The sequence below is a fragment of the Gavialis gangeticus genome, unplaced genomic scaffold (genome assembly GCF_001723915.1).
Source record: "Gavialis gangeticus isolate Ggan-Ray unplaced genomic scaffold, GavGan_comp1, whole genome shotgun sequence".
NCBI lineage: Eukaryota > Metazoa > Chordata > Crocodylia > Gavialidae > Gavialis > Gavialis gangeticus.
This window is the reverse complement of record NW_017729034.1, coordinates 51,445,983-51,462,475: the sequence shown is the minus strand read 5'-3', so window position 1 is coordinate 51,462,475 and position 16,493 is coordinate 51,445,983. Positions and strand designations below refer to the sequence as shown.

The following is a 16,493-nucleotide window of genomic DNA, read 5'->3' as shown; positions in this document are numbered from 1 at the left end:
TTTATTTTTTTTTTATTTTTTTTTTTTTTTTTTTTTTTTTTTTTTTTTTATTTTTTATTTTTTTTAAATAAATCATCTTGCAATGTGTTTATGGTAATTTAGCTTTTCCGATCCAGTACATCCTCCCAAGGATTCTGCTATTTCAATGCCAGGAATCAAACTGAGAAGTTAGTAGACTTTCTCTGTTTTTCTGTCTCAGTGAATTGTGGTAAAAAATGATTCTGGGTTTTAGAATGGTTTTTCATTATGGATTCAGTGACAACAAACTTAGTGAATGGGGAGTTAAGGTTAGCTAGCTGGTGGGATCTCTGGGATCTTTCCAGCAGAAGTCAAACTTTGGGAAACCAGGAATAAAGAGTAAAGATACATGTCCCTGTAATCATACCTGTGCATCTCTAGGGATGACAATAGTCAGTGGGAATAGTCTTTATGCACTACAGGGGCATTCACTGTGTCAGGTGGAGCTGTACTGAATGGTAGTCTGGCTAAGAGTAGCTGCTTAGAGCTGTGACTGTGATGAGGGCAACTCAGTACTGTGCTGTGTGCTCTTCTGGGGCTGGTATGATCCTCCTCCACCTGATTTCCATATTTGTCATCAAAGTGCAGCGAAGCTGTGTGCTTGGTGAGATTCAGCAGGCCACTTTCCAGCACTGCCATGTGTAGGCTGCATCAAGAGTGGGGCATGGGCTTCCTGCCACAAGGATTGGCAGCTGTTTGGTGGGAGATAAGTGTGGGTTGTGGATAAGTGACAGTACAATGTCATGCGCCTAAGGCGGGGAGGTGCTGCAAAAAGGGCGAAGAGGTGGTAAAATTCAGCAGGTGCAATGCTTCCTGTGGGGCAGGCCTGGCATACAGCTCGGGCCATTTGAAGCCAGCTCGTGTTCAGCACAGCTCCAACTTTCAGTGAGAGGAGACTATTGCGGGAATGGGAGGGATACGCACACAATAGACAGCCCCTCCCTCTCGCCTGGTTCCCCAGGGCACTTTGGAAACGTTTGGCATGTAAACAGTTGCTACTTGCCATCTAGCATGCTCTCAGGCAGCAGCTCCCTGAGTATGGTACATTGCTCTGTTTACTTGGCCTGGTCTGTATGCTGATTCAGGCTGTGCCCACAAACTGGGCGCCATACCAGGCTGCCAAACCCCTCCTAGCTTCCTGCTTGTGTGAGGTATGATCCCAGAAGGGCTGGGGCTCCCCAGATCTCAGCATGTTAGTGCAGGGGGAGTCTGACAGGCCCTTTGCCCCTAGCTCTCTCCTCTACCATTTGCCCTGCTACCACTCCTGGTATGTCATCCTAGCTCCTTTTCCCTCTGCTGCTACTTAACACCACTCCCTTGCCTCTCTACTCCCACCTCCCCTTCCAGCATGTGTAATTTATTTTGGAAGTAATCTGAGCATGTTCTGCATTTTTTGCTCTCCTCCAAAATCACCCTGTTGGCAGAGACATATTGGAAATGTAGGTGTCTTGCTACTTACCTCTCTGTCCCCCTGCCAAGCTTTCTGCCAAAGGTTAGATTCAAGTTAACACTGGCTGTAGATTAGCCTTTGTAATTCTGCATGTCACAGGTAATCTTGAGCCACACTGTTCATGTGAAACCTGCCAGGCTTGAAAACTTGCCAGTTTGCATACATAGTGTAGTCTTGTTTGGTCTGAACACATCAAGTTCAGATGCATCCTGAGAATCAAACTCTTTCCATGCTGCTTCCTCCCAGGGTAGTGGATGCCATGCGTGAGCTGAGGAAAAAGTCACCCAAGGGAGACTGACTAGGAGCAGAACCCAAGGTCTGTGCAAAAGATCTTGGTATATTCTGTCAACGTTAAGGTGTTTGGGGGAAGGCTCTCTCTCTGGAAAACTCCGTTTGCAAACATTCCCTAGTTTTAAACACTAACTTTGCTCTATGTCACTCCCCCTGCCAAGGCGATCCAGGGAAGGTAGATTTTCAAGCATCTAAAATAGACCTGTAAACCATGATACTGTATTCTTTATATTTGTGAATCCTCTACTGTGTTTTTGATCCTATACTTTTTTCTGCATTGGGAAATGCATCCACGGAACCTGATGTATCCTACTACTGATGTTTACAGGGTGCCCAAAGAAGTCTGTTAGAAAGTTATGTCACAGGACGTACGGGTTTTTTTGGTTTAAATTGCTTCCTTTTCAAAGGAATAGCTGCTCTTGTATTGTGTTAGAAGTGACTGGGTAGACTAACCTTATAGCAATAGCACCACGAGATTAAAGCCGGCATGCAGTTCTATCAGCAGTAAGTTGGATTGGTGAAATGCCTCTGAGCACCGAAAGATGCGCTACTGCAATTTGGGTCCCATTGTGACTCAGTGAGCAAGTCTCAGTTGACTGTGCGGGTGTGTTGGCTTACTGGTATTTGGTAGAATGTGGTGAATCATTGCTAAGCGGGTGTATGTTCATTCTCAGAGAATGGATTGAATCCCTGTCTGAGAAATTAAATGTGAATGCAGGTGCCAGGTACCAGAACTGGAGTCATAATTCGCTTTAGTCCCAGCCACACTTCTCCATTCAGTCCCTCTTGTGATTTGAGACCCCATCTAGTTAGTCTGTAAGGTGCCACTCTTCCCTGCCTTCTGTCCAACTTATCTATTTAACTCACATAATCAAACATGGGCCTGACGTTTGATTATGTGAGTTAAATGGATAAGTTTTCAGTCCCTAGGCTGGGCATGGAGGAGTACGCTGTACATAATGATGCATGGTCCCTGGACCTACCCATTTTTTTCACTGGACCTCTCCCTTTCTTATTATTCCATAATCTATGCCCACTTCCTTGTTTCCTGTTGAACACGCCCTGATCTCTTTGCTTTTCCACAGGTTCATTTTTTTCAGTTCCTTCAAAAATGTTCTCTTAACTGAACAAGCCCAGTGAAAGTGGTATTTAGTAGGCTGTGTTGCAAGTAAAATAAATGAATAAATACCCACATAAATAATATTCTTTGGGTAGCAGAACCAAATAGTCATTTCTCTAGTGGTTCTGGTGGCAGAAGCTAGTAGTATGTGTTGTTCTGAAACAAAATAGAAATTTCATGTTGATTCAGAGATTGCTCTTTTAAAAAATCAATAATACATTTCTTTCCAACTTCTGTTCCAGTGGTCATTTGTCAATGAACTCGATAAACTGCAAAGTCTGGAGTCGCTGCACTGTTGGAATAACCCTTTGGGCCCAGAGAAAAGCCCTGAGACACTGAGACAGCTAATCATTGCCAAAATAGGTCAGCTGAAATTCTTAAACAAATCTGAGGTATGTGATGCTGCAAGAACTTGTATGAAGGAAAAAGAGCTGATGGCGTTTTGGGTTTCTTTCTTTCTCAGTACATTTCTGAGCACAGATGGGGAAATGAAGATGGTGCCACCACACAGAGTTGGGCATCCTGGGCTCTGTTTGTCTCATTGCCACTGGCTTTCTGTGACATTGGGTGGGCAAGTCACGGAGCATGAATTTGTAGTGTCTAAATTACATAGACTTTGCAAAGGGATTTTTGGTCCCAGATCACAAAGTTTTTAATTGACAGGTTAAACAAAACTAGTATGAAGCAATTTGAATGGGAATTACTTCCACTCTCCATTAAGCAGGGATCATTGCTTTAACAGGGCAGATGACCCACATTTTCCTTTTAGTAACAACCCAAGACACCCTGGGCAATAGACTAATTAACTGTACAGTAAATGTCTTGGCATTTATACATGTGCCCCTATTAGGCTGGAGTAAATTAATTTATTGTGCAGCAGGATAGTACTTGTACATACTTGTAAATACAAGTACTATCCTGCTGTGGAGTAAAAAAAACTCTGCAGCAGTGCATGTGTAGATGCTGTCCTGGCTGGTTGGGGCATGTGGGTGCTTCAGTGCAGGGGCTGCCTTCTGGCTAGCTCCACAATGAAGCACCCTTGTGCCTCAACCAGCCGCTCTGGTGCATATTGAGCCCAGGGGAGCAGCCCTGGACTGGCAAGCTGACCCCCAGTGCGCCCGGACAGCTGGGGCTGCTCTAACCGGCTCAACATGCTGTGATCTCGGGTGCATGTGCAAGTAGCAATAGATTCCAAAGTTTATTGCTTCACATTAATTGCACATGTAGACTAACCTTGTGAAAGTATATGCCACAAAGGCCAGGGGTGAGTTTTATTTGTTTAGCCCTTTGCTGGTCAGAAGTTGTCACGGTGCACATGCAGTTGATAACCTTGATATGCTTCCTCAAACATTTTCTGTGTTAAGAGGATGTTAGTAACATGAAAGGATCTGAAATGTTTCATAATTGATAAAAATCCTTGTGCTCTTGAGAGCTTTCACACTTTAATCTTTTGTTCTTATTACATGCTATAATGATGGCAACATCAACAACTGACATCTGAGTATGAATCCATTGGTTTCAGAAGTTCATAGTTCTTGAAAGCTTCAAAAAAGTGCTGAACATGTGACTAGCTAATGACATTTAGTGACACTTTTTATGTGTTCATCCTTGTGTCACTACAGATCCTTCCTCAGGAAAGAAAGGGAGCAGAGCTTGACTATCGCAAAATGTTTGGAAATGAATGGCTCGCAGCTGGCGGGCATCAGGACCCTGACAAAAACAGACCCCAAGAGGAGTTCCTTGCTGCCCATCCCAGATACCAGTTACTTTGCCTTAGTAAGTGCAGTGGAAGCAAAATGGAGATTTTCCTATTGTGGTGTTGTGCCTCTATGTTCTTCCCAGTGTGCAGGGAATGGCCCTGACCTGCTTTGTTGCCTTTCTATTTTGGTGCCACCTCTATTTTGTTAAACGTAGGATTTTTGAAGACAAAAGGAAGAGAAAACCTAAAGTCAAGCAATATAAGAGCCCACACCCCATGCGAAGAAAAAGCCAGCAATGCAGTATTGCAGAACAGTAAATGGGCCCATATGTGATTCCTACCTTCAGTATCACTGGGGCAATTGCCTCTCTGCAGTTCTAAAACTGCCCTCTGCTCCCATTGTTCTGCTCCTGCTTTTTCATAGTTTCACAGTTGGTAGGGTCAAAGGGACCTGAGCAGATCATCAAGTCTGACCCCCTGCCATGGCAGGAAAGAGTACTGGAGTCAGACAACCCTGGCAAAGTGTTCATCTAGCCTCCTCTTAAAGACCCCCAGGGTAGGAGCCAGCACCACTTTGCTTGGAAGTTGGTTCCAGATCCTAGCTGCCCTGACAGTGAAGTAGCGCCTCCTGATATCTAATCTGAATCTACCCTCTGCCAGCTTGTGACTGTTAGTTCTAGTCACTCCTGGCAGTGCTTGGGGGAATAGGGACTCCCCCAGTGCCTGCTGGTCCCCTCTGACTAGTTTGTAACAGGCCACTAGATTCCCTCTCAAGCCTTCTCTTGTGGAGGCTGAACAGGTTCAGGTCCCGTAGCCTCTCCTCGTAGGGCCTGCCCTGCTGCACCCTGATCATGCAAGTGGCCCTCCTCTGGACCCTCTGCATGTTGTCCACATCCCTCCTGAAGTGCGATGCCCGGAACTGGACAGAGTACTTCAACTGCGGCCTGACCAGTTTTGAAGTTGGCAGGGTGTTTTCCCAGAGAGCTGTGTCCTGGAGTTGTCCTTTGTTGTCCCATTTAAGGTCTCACTTTCCACAAGAGTCACGTACTGTCTGAGCATTCAGGCATTTCTGCCACTGAGGAACAGGTTTCAGGCCAGCTGCCTAACAGGACTTGCTGGTCCACTTTTTTGGGAGTCTCCCAGGCATCTTCTAAATCAGGGATAGGCAACCATGTCTGGTTGTGGGCCAGAACGATCCACCCTGGGTCCAAGGCAGGTGCTAGAACATAGTCACAGCCAGCGCTTCTCTTTGCAGCAGCATAGGGAGAGTGTCCACAGCCGGTGTTCGTGTCTGCAGCAGCACAGGGAAGCACCTGCAGCCAAAGCCCCCCACGGCTGAATGCTGCTGAAGCCCCATGGCTGTAGGCTAGATCAAGTGTTCCACGGCTCAGATCCGACCCTTGGGCCATAGGTTGTTGTCCTGGTCTAAATGACTGTTTAGTATCCATATCAGCTTTGTCATTTTCTTTTCTGGATTCCCAATCCAAAACATTTACTAATAAAAGTCAAACTGTTCCCAGAAGCTCTGGCCAAAAGGAGGCTGGAGGTGGGAGCCTGGGCCCCAATCACTGGTGGGTAAATGCAGTTGAATGCCATGTAAAATGAGGTGGAGGTCACATCCTCACGTGTCTGTCTGTCTGTCTGTCTTGGTATCTCTGGCCTGCTCAGCCAAATTCTGTTGCTCTATTTCCTGCTTGCTACCTGCCTGTTCCAGTTCCTTGTTGATACAGTGCCCACTCTGAACATACCTCTGCACAGTCAGACACCAGTGTGGAAGATGTTTGCCTTCTTACCCAGGTTTCTCAGTTGACAAAAGGGCTTGGATGTCCCTCCCCCTGCGATGCTAACCATCGTGGCTGGCTGGAGCGCAGTGTGCCTCAGTGCGGGGGTTTTGTAGTGAAGCCCCCTCACTGCGGCACATAGAGACAGGGGAGCAACCAGCCCAGGGCAGCCTACTCCCTTGTCTCGAGGCACCCTACGAGGAGGGCCTGCCCCACCTTGGGCTGCCTGCTCCTTTGTCTCTGCATTTGTCCGAGTGCTTGCCACTTCAGTGTGGGTTGCACTGCTTTTTTCCTTTTTTTCCCCAGGATTTTTTTTTTTTTTTTGCTATCGGGAAATCCCAGTAGCAAATTTTGGCCCCATACTGCAAATTAGCAGCATGGCACACTTGTTAATATGCAACCCATGTGGTTTGTAGCACTGCAAAGAGGTTCACATTGCCAGAGCGTATATGGGCCTGCACGTCTGGATCCAGCTCTGGTATCTGGTTGTTGTACCATGCTGGTGCCTAACCGAGATGCAGTGGCTATGCCCAAGGTTTTAAGAGGTGCTTCCAGAGTCGGTGATGAAAAATCTTATTAAGCTTACATATTTGAATGCGATGTTGTGAATTCAGAGTGAAAAGTGTTTGCAGAGTGAAAAGTGTTTGCAGTGTTGTCTTGCTTCATCTTTTAGCCCTTGGCTCTGCTGGAGCAGCAGCTGGGCTCCTGGACTGTAGAAAACAGGAGGCCTAAATCCTCAAAGGGACTTGGCCACTGTTAACATGTTCAGACTGCTGCTCCGCTGCGGCCGAACCCATGAACTTGCCCAGATGTGGCATGTGCAGAGCTGTCTGTCCAGTGCCGTCACTGCACAGGTCAGGGCCCTGGCAGCCCTGAAACAGGATTTTCTCGAAGGGCCCAGTCCTGTAGATGTGTTTAGAATATGCTGGTGCGTCCTGCTCAAGATGCGCTTGTGGCTTCACATGCTCCTGAGATATGGGAGACCAAGATTCATGTCCTAATTGCAGACCTTGTTCACTGGGTGTCTAAGTGGGAGGATAGGGCAGTCTCTGGTGTGTGGGAGACAGGGTCAAGTCCCCGCTTCAGTAAATCTGTATTTATACAAACTGAAACATCAGCAAATCTGAGACCTGCTCTGAATATCTGGTGTTTTGGTGGGTTTAGGGCACTTGTCTGAGAGCTGGCTTCAGATTCCTGCTCTGAATTGGTCAAGCAAGGAGTGGACCCTGCGGGTCCCATGTGCCAGGGGAGTATTTTCAACTCCTGGCTACCGCACGTTCTGTGGTGGAGCGATCTCCCCCTCGTTCCATTGCTGCATTGCATAGGGGACCCTCGCTTAGGGCTGCAGACTCCAGCAAGTGACAGGGTGGGAGGTTGCATTGTTGGGTTTTGCATAGTCTGTGTCGCAGAACCTTTTGATGAGTGGAGTCCTTGCCCCTAAGGGAAGTGTAACAGTGAGGGGCAGTAGAGTTCTGTACTAGTGGGATGATCCCAGGGACCAGGTTATCCCATAAAAGATTAGTGGGTGATTTCTCTCTGCACTTACATTAGAGAGAGAGTTTAGCTGAAACATTTATCTGCAGAACTTTTTCTTTGCTTTTCCTGCTTTATCTCATTTGACTAAGAGGTGTGTGTGTGTTGTTTTTTATAGAGTATGGTGCTCCTGAAGAAGGGGAACTGAAAGCGCAACAGCCTTTCACTCTGAAAAATCAGTTACTAAGTAAGAGACTTGAAATGAATATATTATACATTTTTGCATTTAAAATCCAGCTGTTACAAAAAGATTGTTTCTAGAGTACCAAAGTTTTGAAGCCAGTTTATGCATGCTGCTGCCTTACTGTTTGTTCAGTCTAATAACGTTCCCAGACCCCATTCCAATAAATAAGAATTTCCTTCTATATTTACAGTGTTATTAGATTGGTATTTTTGTGTCTGTAACATGTGAAGGGCAGGAAGTCTTGTGCGATAAGGTCCACAATCATCCCTCAACCTTATGTGTAAAGTCCCAGTTATACAGTTTGGTGAATAATCTGGAGATATTATGCAGGTAAACTTTGGATAATTCCTGGAACCTGTCAGGAGGCAGCAGAGAAAGGTGTCCTACATTCTCACAATTAATCCACAAAAGGAAGAGCAGATGAGGTAGTATGCCCTTACAGCCACAGTGTAGTAGACTGGGCTATTTCAATGACAGTGTTTCTGGAAGAGGCGGCATGAGGAGGCTTAAAGGGTCAAAAGCCTTTGAGAGCTGGCTGTGGCACATTACCATGGGCTGGGGAGACAAAATCCAGAGGAGCAGGATGAAAGGTGTAGTTTTGGCTGATGATTCTTTGCTTGTCTGTAACATATGCAGTCAGAGCAAGACTGCTTAAAACAAGAAGCTCTACATTCCAATTAGGGCTCAGATTCTGTTGATTTAGCCAATTTGAGAGGGGGAAACCAAATTCAACCTGTCTGGACGCAGCCACAATTCAGGGCTTCTGTGTAGAGCTATTGCCAGAAGTGGGCTGTGGTAGACTTGGGTTTGAAATCCAGCTAAATTTGTCACCATGACCCTTTTTTTCTTCTTTTTTTTTTTAAGCTGTGACAATTAAGTGTCCTGATAAACCTGATCAGAAACCAATGGAGAAGAAACTACCAGGTAAGAACCGGGATGTTAGCAAGTTGGTTTCAGCAGCTGCTGATGTGGTGCTTGCTTCTCTTTTCTGCAGTCTGTAAATGGTCTGAGGACAGCAGGAGGCAGCTGCTTCCGGGGAGGCCAGGACAGGTGACCAGCTGAAGACACTGCCCACCTTCAAAGATGGGACCAATGCCTTTATTCTAAACAACCTGAATGTTGGTTGAGGAATTTGGAAGTAGGATATGAGCCTGGTGTGTGGAGCCTTTCACCTCAAGCCAGTACTAAGCCCTGTTACCATGTGGTGGCTATTCATTGATCTGTGAAAAAGCAAGTTGCTGCCTTAATTCCAACTCTTAGTGGGCATCTTTCTGAACAAGCAAACAGTGGTCACTCAGTTCCTTCACTCCTAGGCCTGCTCTCTCCAGACCGGGCTAGAAGCATACTGGAAGGGGCAGTACAGAAAAGGGCAGGTAGTTGCAACCTGTCTCCTGTTGATAATTTTTAAAAGTACAAGTTTTAAATGAAGCTTGCACAAATTCTAAACACTGCCTTTTAGTCTTGGTACAGGGGAGTCTGCAGGGTGGTGTCCAGGCCAGGACATGCCAAAGACTAGTCATGCTGTTAATTTCCAAGTTATAGTTGATGTACAACATTCAGTATTTGTGTACTGAAACAGCAGTACCCCACTAACACCTGCTGGGATAGGACTCAAATCAGTAAATGCAAAGAATTTGCCTTCAGTATAGGCCACAATCAGCAAAATTCCAGCTTCAGTTTGGAAAAATCATGACTTGGTTATCAGAATTGGGCTTCCTGATATTGAAATCAGAATGAAAGCTTAAGGCAGAAATTTAATCCAAAAGGACAGGAACTCTGTGACTGCAGTTACCCGAGTGTGTGGTGTGGCTGGGGAGAGCCTCTTGGTTTCATAGATATCACTGACTCCTCTCAGAGCTTTGACTGTTTGAAGCTGTGGGCTTCCCAAGCAGGAAAAGAAGCACGTCTGGATGGTGAAATGTGCAGAGAGAGACATTCTCTGAGGAAAGACATGTTCAACATTTATTCTAAAATAAATGTCACATTTATTATCACAAGTTGCATAAAATCAGATACAGCTTTTACAAAATGTTTGATAGAAAAATATTTGTCTAAGTACAATGTGGCATTACAGAAATGACTCACTATTGCTGTGCCTTCAGGTAAAGCTTCAAAAAAACCGAAAAAATAACCAAAATATCCAGTATCTCTATTCCAAACACAGTGAAACCTCTTTTACAAACTAAATTTACTCATTCAAGTTCCATTATAAAAATATCCATTCCCATCGCTCTCTGCATTGCTTCATCATGTAAGTGCGTAACCACTCACAATATGTTTAGAACTAATGAAAGTAACTGAATTCTGCAAACTGTGTACAGAAATGGTTCCAGAAAGACATTTGTCTGTTTGTTCTGGGAAAGCTGAGCCCTGGGGCCAAACGTACCAGGATGGTATGCCATACCAGGAGGGGTGCTAGTAGGGAAGGTGTGCGATATGTGCTGAAGGTCACTTAGGTCAATCATCCATCCTAAACATGAACAGGAAAGAATGAGACTAAAAATCTGTATTTTGGTATCTAAGGTGAGGAGAGGTTAGGTAGTAGCATTCCAACACGTTACTTATCAATCTAATCTACTAAAGATAAAACAGACCTCAGCTTGGTGCTAGCAGTTCTCCCCAGACCACAAAAGACATGATTTTGCTTTTAGAACTGAATCAGAAATGACCATTTTATGGACTAACTACAAAAAATGTAAAGATGCAGGGGCATAAATGCCTCAAACGGCCATTTGTTCTGAGTAAATGCTTGGCTTTCTTTTTTTCCCCCCTCAGATTCTATGACTATTCAGAAGGTCAAAGGATTGCTGTATCGTCTGCTTAAAATTCCTGGTTCAGAACTAAAACTATCCTATGAAAGTTTGAAAGTAAGTTGACATTCAGTAAATCCATGCATGAATTCAAACTTATTTCTGTATAATACAACTCCTGAAAGGTCACCACTGCATTCTAGAAGGCCACAGAAAGAAACTCATTTCACTTAAAGCACAGCATTCTTCTCACTGTAATTTAAGGCTCTGTTCAACTGCGATAAAAGCATAGATCCCCTGTTAACTGCAGCCATCTGATCCAACTCTCGCTTGTGTGCGTTTCAAATGAGCCTGATGAATGTCTGCATTTTTTTTAAATCCTAGATGGAAGGTAAAGAAATTGAGCTAGACAATGACCTGAAGTCCTTGCAATTTTACGCAATAGAAAATGGAGATTGCATGTTAGTACGGTGGTAATATACATTTGTAATGGACTAAAAAAGGACTGTGCAACTTCAGAAGAGAAGCCAGGGACTGCCTGAACAGAATCACTCTACAACTTGTGCCTGGACATATTTGTGTGGAAGAACATGGATTTTGTACACAAGGATGGGACCATTTTGAAAGAAACTCCTCCTGGCTCCTGCACTACTAGTAGCTCAATAAATGAGATTAGCAACTCACTGCAGTTTGATTTTTCAGTGAATTGTTTAGCATGTCAGAGGAGCAGAATTTTGCTGGTTCTTTAAATTTGCAGCCTAAATGGCAGTGGAATAGGAGTTTTCCCTTAAGTTTGTGCTGCAGTGGTGCGGAGAGAACAGTACATTTGTTACAGAAAACAATATGGAATCCAGAATCGTATTTTCACTTATAATAGGTGCAAGCATCAAGCTTCTAAGAGAACTAATGTTGTACTGGAAAAGGCCACTTACATCACTTTGTCTCCTTCACTTCTAAAGACCTTAAAAGCAGAGGACATAAACACAGCGTCTCCAATGCTTTGCAGAATATTTAAGATTAAAGGCTGACAGACATAAGTCTGTATTCTACTTAATCAGTAAGAAAAATGGATAGTGCCGTTAGACGAGACTGGTGAATTTGAGAATTTATTAAAAATATCTTGTTAGCATGTTGCAGGGCATTACAATTTAAAAGGTAGTGTCTATACTGGTAAATTGCTTGAACCTGCTGTACTTTCAAGTGTGTACCCTTTATCTAACTATTCACAGAGCCATCAGAATTCCCTTTTGAAACTGGCTATATTTGCAGTAGTTCAAGATTTGGTATAAGCAAACTTTGATACCTGGCATCATCATCCCATCCAAATGATTAAACTAAGTATAAAAATACACCAGAGAAACCCGGAACCCAGCTATCCCAAGCTCACATCGCTGCTGTCTTAAATAGCAAATTACATTAATTCTGCCAACAAATATACTGGCCTACAACCTGGACTTCAGGGAGACTGAGCAAGTGCAAGACTGCACGCATAGGCTCAGAGCCAGGCTTCAGGCAGTATTCCAGCCCAGAGTTAAGTCAGTAGTGCTTTAATTTAAAAAACAAGCTAGTTGGCATTCTGCTGTGTGCATTTATCATTTATTCATTACAAGAAGTGCTTTGACTTAATAAAAAAGAAATTGCTTATCTTAAACATTTTGGTTTTTCTCAGACCAACACCTACCCTATAGAAAATGTTAATGTGACGGTATCAGTCAATTAGTTATCAAAAGGGATGTGCAAATACATTGCAGGTGGAATTCCCACCATTCACCACCTTAATATTCCTGATTAGGTAACTCCTAAAACCTGGCTGTTGCCTGGCCTCCGGTCTGTCATCTTTCCTCGCATCTACAAGGATCTCCACACAGTTCCTTCACCCTCCAGAGCTCTGTTAGTTCCTGTGGAGAATACTGAGGGGAAGACAGCATGCCAGACTCGCACGTCTTCTCGCACAACCAGAGACTATCCTGTTAGAGACAATGAGTTCAATCAGAGATTTTAAAAAAGATTTCACCTTCTACATTAACACTTGCTACAATGAATCAGGTATTTATGGTGTACTGCACACTTGTTACTAGCATCACGAGTCGGTGATGGTGGCCAACAGTATAGCAGAGGGTATGTGCACATTACCCAATAGACCTTTGCTATGTTTGAGGTGAGGAATATTCATACAAAAAAAACCCTGCTCGTGCTGGCGGGTCTCTAACTTGGCTTCAGTGTATATTCACCTAGATTCCTACTGGCCAGAGGCTCTAACAATGTTACAGCAGAAGTTCTGCCAAAAGGCAAGCTTTTAGCAGCGGTGTAAGACCATGTTTTGTTCCAAATCCTTTGGAAGCATCCGTGAGCAGAAATGAAGCAGAGGGAGCAAAATGGGTTTGTGAAGCCCAAGCAAGCTCCAGCCTGTGGTTCCAGCCTGAAGAGTGACTAGAGCTGGCACAAAGTCCTAGGTCCTGGATGAAGTAGGGCTAGACAGGTTATTAATCTCTCCCATCGAGCTAGCTCAGCCCACAGTTCCAAGCCCACTATGCAGCTAGCTCTGCATATCTAGGTGGATTAGGTGTTGCTCCCCCTCCCACCAGTTTTTAGCGAATTTCCCCATGAAGACAAGCTGCCCTTGAATTTTTCACCCTAACCTCCATGGAAAGCTGAACCTGACGGTAGCTTATGGGTAAAAGCTTAATGTTCTCTACATGGGGAAAACGTCTCCATGGATGTCACAGAAGCCAGCTTCAAATGAGATGCTGTGGTACTGGCATACACTGCTCCCGTACCTCAGCCTGCTCATGTATCTCCACACCATGCTGGAATGCAGGCAGCCCCTTTGTAGCACAGGTCAGATGTAGAAAGCTACTAACGAATACTTGCAGAGGAGCCAGCTGTGGTTGAAAGTGAAAAGCCCAGCATGCATTCGTGAGGGTAACTGCCCCAGAGCGTTTGCCAAAGATCACGTGCGGGTTTGTCTGTCCCTGGGGTTAGGAAATGGTTTGTTGTAGAGACAAAGGCCTAGAGGCAGAGGCAGCTTTAGGGGCCCGAGGCAGCATTAAGTGGAAATGAAGTGCCTTAAAACAACACTGTGATGCAGTTAGAATCGGTTGCTGCCCAGACTCCCCAGATGCACCTGTTTGCTTTTCAGGTTCTCTCAGTTCCTCGAGGGAGGTCTGTTTCTTCACAGGCCCAGAACCGCCCAGGCTGGCTCCTAGCTCCTCCCTAAGCCTGATCAGGATCTAAAATTGGATCCCTTTGCTCATCTCCTTTGAGGGGCCCAATTCTCCAAATACCCTTCACACACACACTGGGAGCCAGTGCCTTAGAACAGTGTGAAGCACTGCATTGCCGAGTAGACAGCTGTACCCTCCAGGCTGTAGCCTAGTCCAGCAGTTGGCAACAGTTTTCCAGAGGCAGGCCAGAACGAACCAGCTCAGGGAGAAACTCCTCTGACACCAAATGTTGCCATATTCTCCCTCATTCCAGGCCAGATTCAAAGGCTCTGGACACTGGATCTGGCTGGCGAGCTGTAAGTTGCTGACCCCTGCTGTAGTGTGTATGCTCACTGTCCAGCCCTCTTGCTGATGCTGAGCAAACATGCAGCTTGCATCACAAGAAAAAAATCTCAGTGCTGTAATGTAATGCTCAGCTTCCCTGCCCAATCCAAGTACCACCATGGAAACCAGTAGAGAATGCCCACAGACTTACTCACCTGATATCGCTTAGGTCCTATTGCTGCCATCCAAATGCCCATGCTCACATCTTCACCCTAAAACGACCCATTTGCAGAATGCAAACAATAAACAGCAAAAATTAGCTTCAGAAAATGCATGCACTACGAAATTCAGAACTAAATGATATCATCTGCAGTGCGCATGCAATATAACATGAAGCTCTTCTTTTGGCAATGGTAAAATTAATCATCCAAGCACTTCTGAGGTAGTTAATAAGCATATGGCATTTTACTAATTGGGAACTGAGGCAGACAGGTTTAGTGATTTCTGAGACCATATTCCAAGGGCCATGATTAGAATAGAAGCTCTCAGTCCCAAATCATGCATCTCTCCTCTAATAAACCATGCATTACCCACAACCACCCTAGTACCTGGAGGGGAAGAATCTAACCCCTGGGGCAAAAACTCCAAGCAGCAGCTTAGAGCACTGGAGCAACCCAACAGCTGCCCAATAACCCCTCCAAAAATACACCTCTAGTACCTGGTAGGTCTTTAGCCTTTCAGAGTTACTTGCCAGCCACTGAACAATGTCTTTGGAGATAACATAACCAGACCCACAAGCAAAGGCTGGATAAGCTGGACTTGGATACTCCAATTCTTGCCACTTCCCAGTTCGGTCAACTGCCCAATTCAGCCTGAAACTTAAGATCAAAATTATGATGTGAACTTCTTTTAAGTAATGTCGCTTCAACATCCATGCAACTTGGCTTGCTGTACTTTTGCACTGCTAAATAATAAGCATTGATTTAAAAGCATGGAAAATCTGTTCTTTGGCATTATAATTCAAATAGTCCTATTACACAAGGACTTGAGGTCTGTTGAGGCCAAGCACAAACCACTGAGCACTTTGACTCTGTCTTGAAATTGGAAATTACATCCTGTTTCCTCTAGATGCAGACATTTTTCAGCACAAAAACCAAAAACTTTACCATCCAGCTAATTTACAGAGCATCTGCACTGCTGCTAGCTTTGGTTTATAAAACCACAAATGTACATACGTACAGTCTGCATGACAACACACCCTGCTGCCTTCCCTGCTCAGATCCCTGCCTCTCCTATATGTTGTAAATAGATGACAGGTACTTCCAGCAAACAGGCAGGTAGTGGGATTTTTAAATGTGCTGTGCTGGTATCAGCTTCACCAGTATCAGCTGATACTCTCTTAAAATGTAGCAAGCAAGCAAGGGAAAGGGATGATCCAGCAAAAGGGATGCTATTTATTCCATTATCCCTAGAAAAGAGGGAACAAATGACCAAGGATTCTGGGTTTTTCTGATAAAAAATCTCAAATTCTCTGATAAACCCCAAATCTGTGATTAAAATTAAAGGCCCCCTCACAGCCCCCTAGCCCTGTGGTGCCCCTCATTTCCCTTCCACAGCCCCCTCACCACCAGCCCTGCTCATGCCCCTCCACAGCCTGGTGGCTAGAGGTGTGAGAAGCTTTGGTCGCCGATTTGATTCGGAGGCCGAATCACTGAATCCAAATTGCATGGGGAGGACCCCCCCCCACCCCCCCGAACTGATTCGGAAAAAGATGTGGAGATTCGGAAGGCAGTCTTTTAGGGGAAAAGAAACTGACAAGAGGGAGGGGGAGAAGGGTGGGAAAAGACTAACATCTGTAGCTGGCCTGTGACCGTGATCTTTCCCTGAGTCCCCTTCCAGTTACAGTGCTCTGGGGGAAGGACACAGAAACAGCATATAAGCCTCTGTCTGCAGCCTTTCTGTCCCTTTGGTGAGCTGTTTCTGCCTAAGCAACAGTGTCTGAAAGGTACTAGACTGGCTTGGCTTCCTAGTTAGTCTCCTGCTAGTTTCTGTTTTTGGAAAGGATTGGATACAGCGTACTAACTAGAATCTCTCTATTTATCCCTACCCAATCCATTCTTTTCAACTTATTCTTTCCCCACAAAACCTCTTATTTGTTCTTGGTTTTTTTTATCCCTCA

At 44.9% G+C, this 16,493-nt stretch overlaps 2 protein-coding genes across 3 annotated transcripts in view; one reads left to right on the top strand and one right to left on the bottom strand.

Annotated features, from left to right (window-relative positions):
• TBCE (tubulin folding cofactor E) overlaps positions 1–11,509 on the top strand; it is a 73,888-nt gene extending 62,379 nt beyond the window's left edge. The window contains exons 12-17 of one of the 2 annotated variants that reach the window (XM_019526932.1): positions 3,122–3,271; positions 4,502–4,655; positions 8,011–8,079; positions 8,941–9,000; positions 10,852–10,943; positions 11,211–11,509. In XM_019526932.1, the coding sequence (XP_019382477.1) occupies positions 3,122–3,271; positions 4,502–4,655; positions 8,011–8,079; positions 8,941–9,000; positions 10,852–10,943; positions 11,211–11,303 (618 nt within the window). In that variant the 3' untranslated portion in view covers positions 11,304–11,509. Of the gene's footprint in view, positions 1–3,121; positions 3,272–4,501; positions 4,656–7,032; positions 8,080–8,940; positions 9,001–10,851; positions 10,944–11,210 lie in introns of those variants that run through there. The other variant, XR_002099382.1, reaches the window with a different exon arrangement.
• The window catches only part of B3GALNT2 (beta-1,3-N-acetylgalactosaminyltransferase 2), a 93,381-nt gene continuing 87,943 nt past the window's right edge, over positions 11,056–16,493 (bottom strand). Inside the window, exons 12-14 of the mRNA XM_019526721.1 lie at positions 15,033–15,192; positions 14,530–14,586; positions 11,056–12,793 (exon numbers count right to left, since the gene is read on the bottom strand). Of these exons, the coding sequence (XP_019382266.1) occupies positions 12,659–12,793; positions 14,530–14,586; positions 15,033–15,192 (352 nt within the window). The 3' untranslated portion in view covers positions 11,056–12,658. The remainder of the gene's footprint in view (positions 12,794–14,529; positions 14,587–15,032; positions 15,193–16,493) is intronic.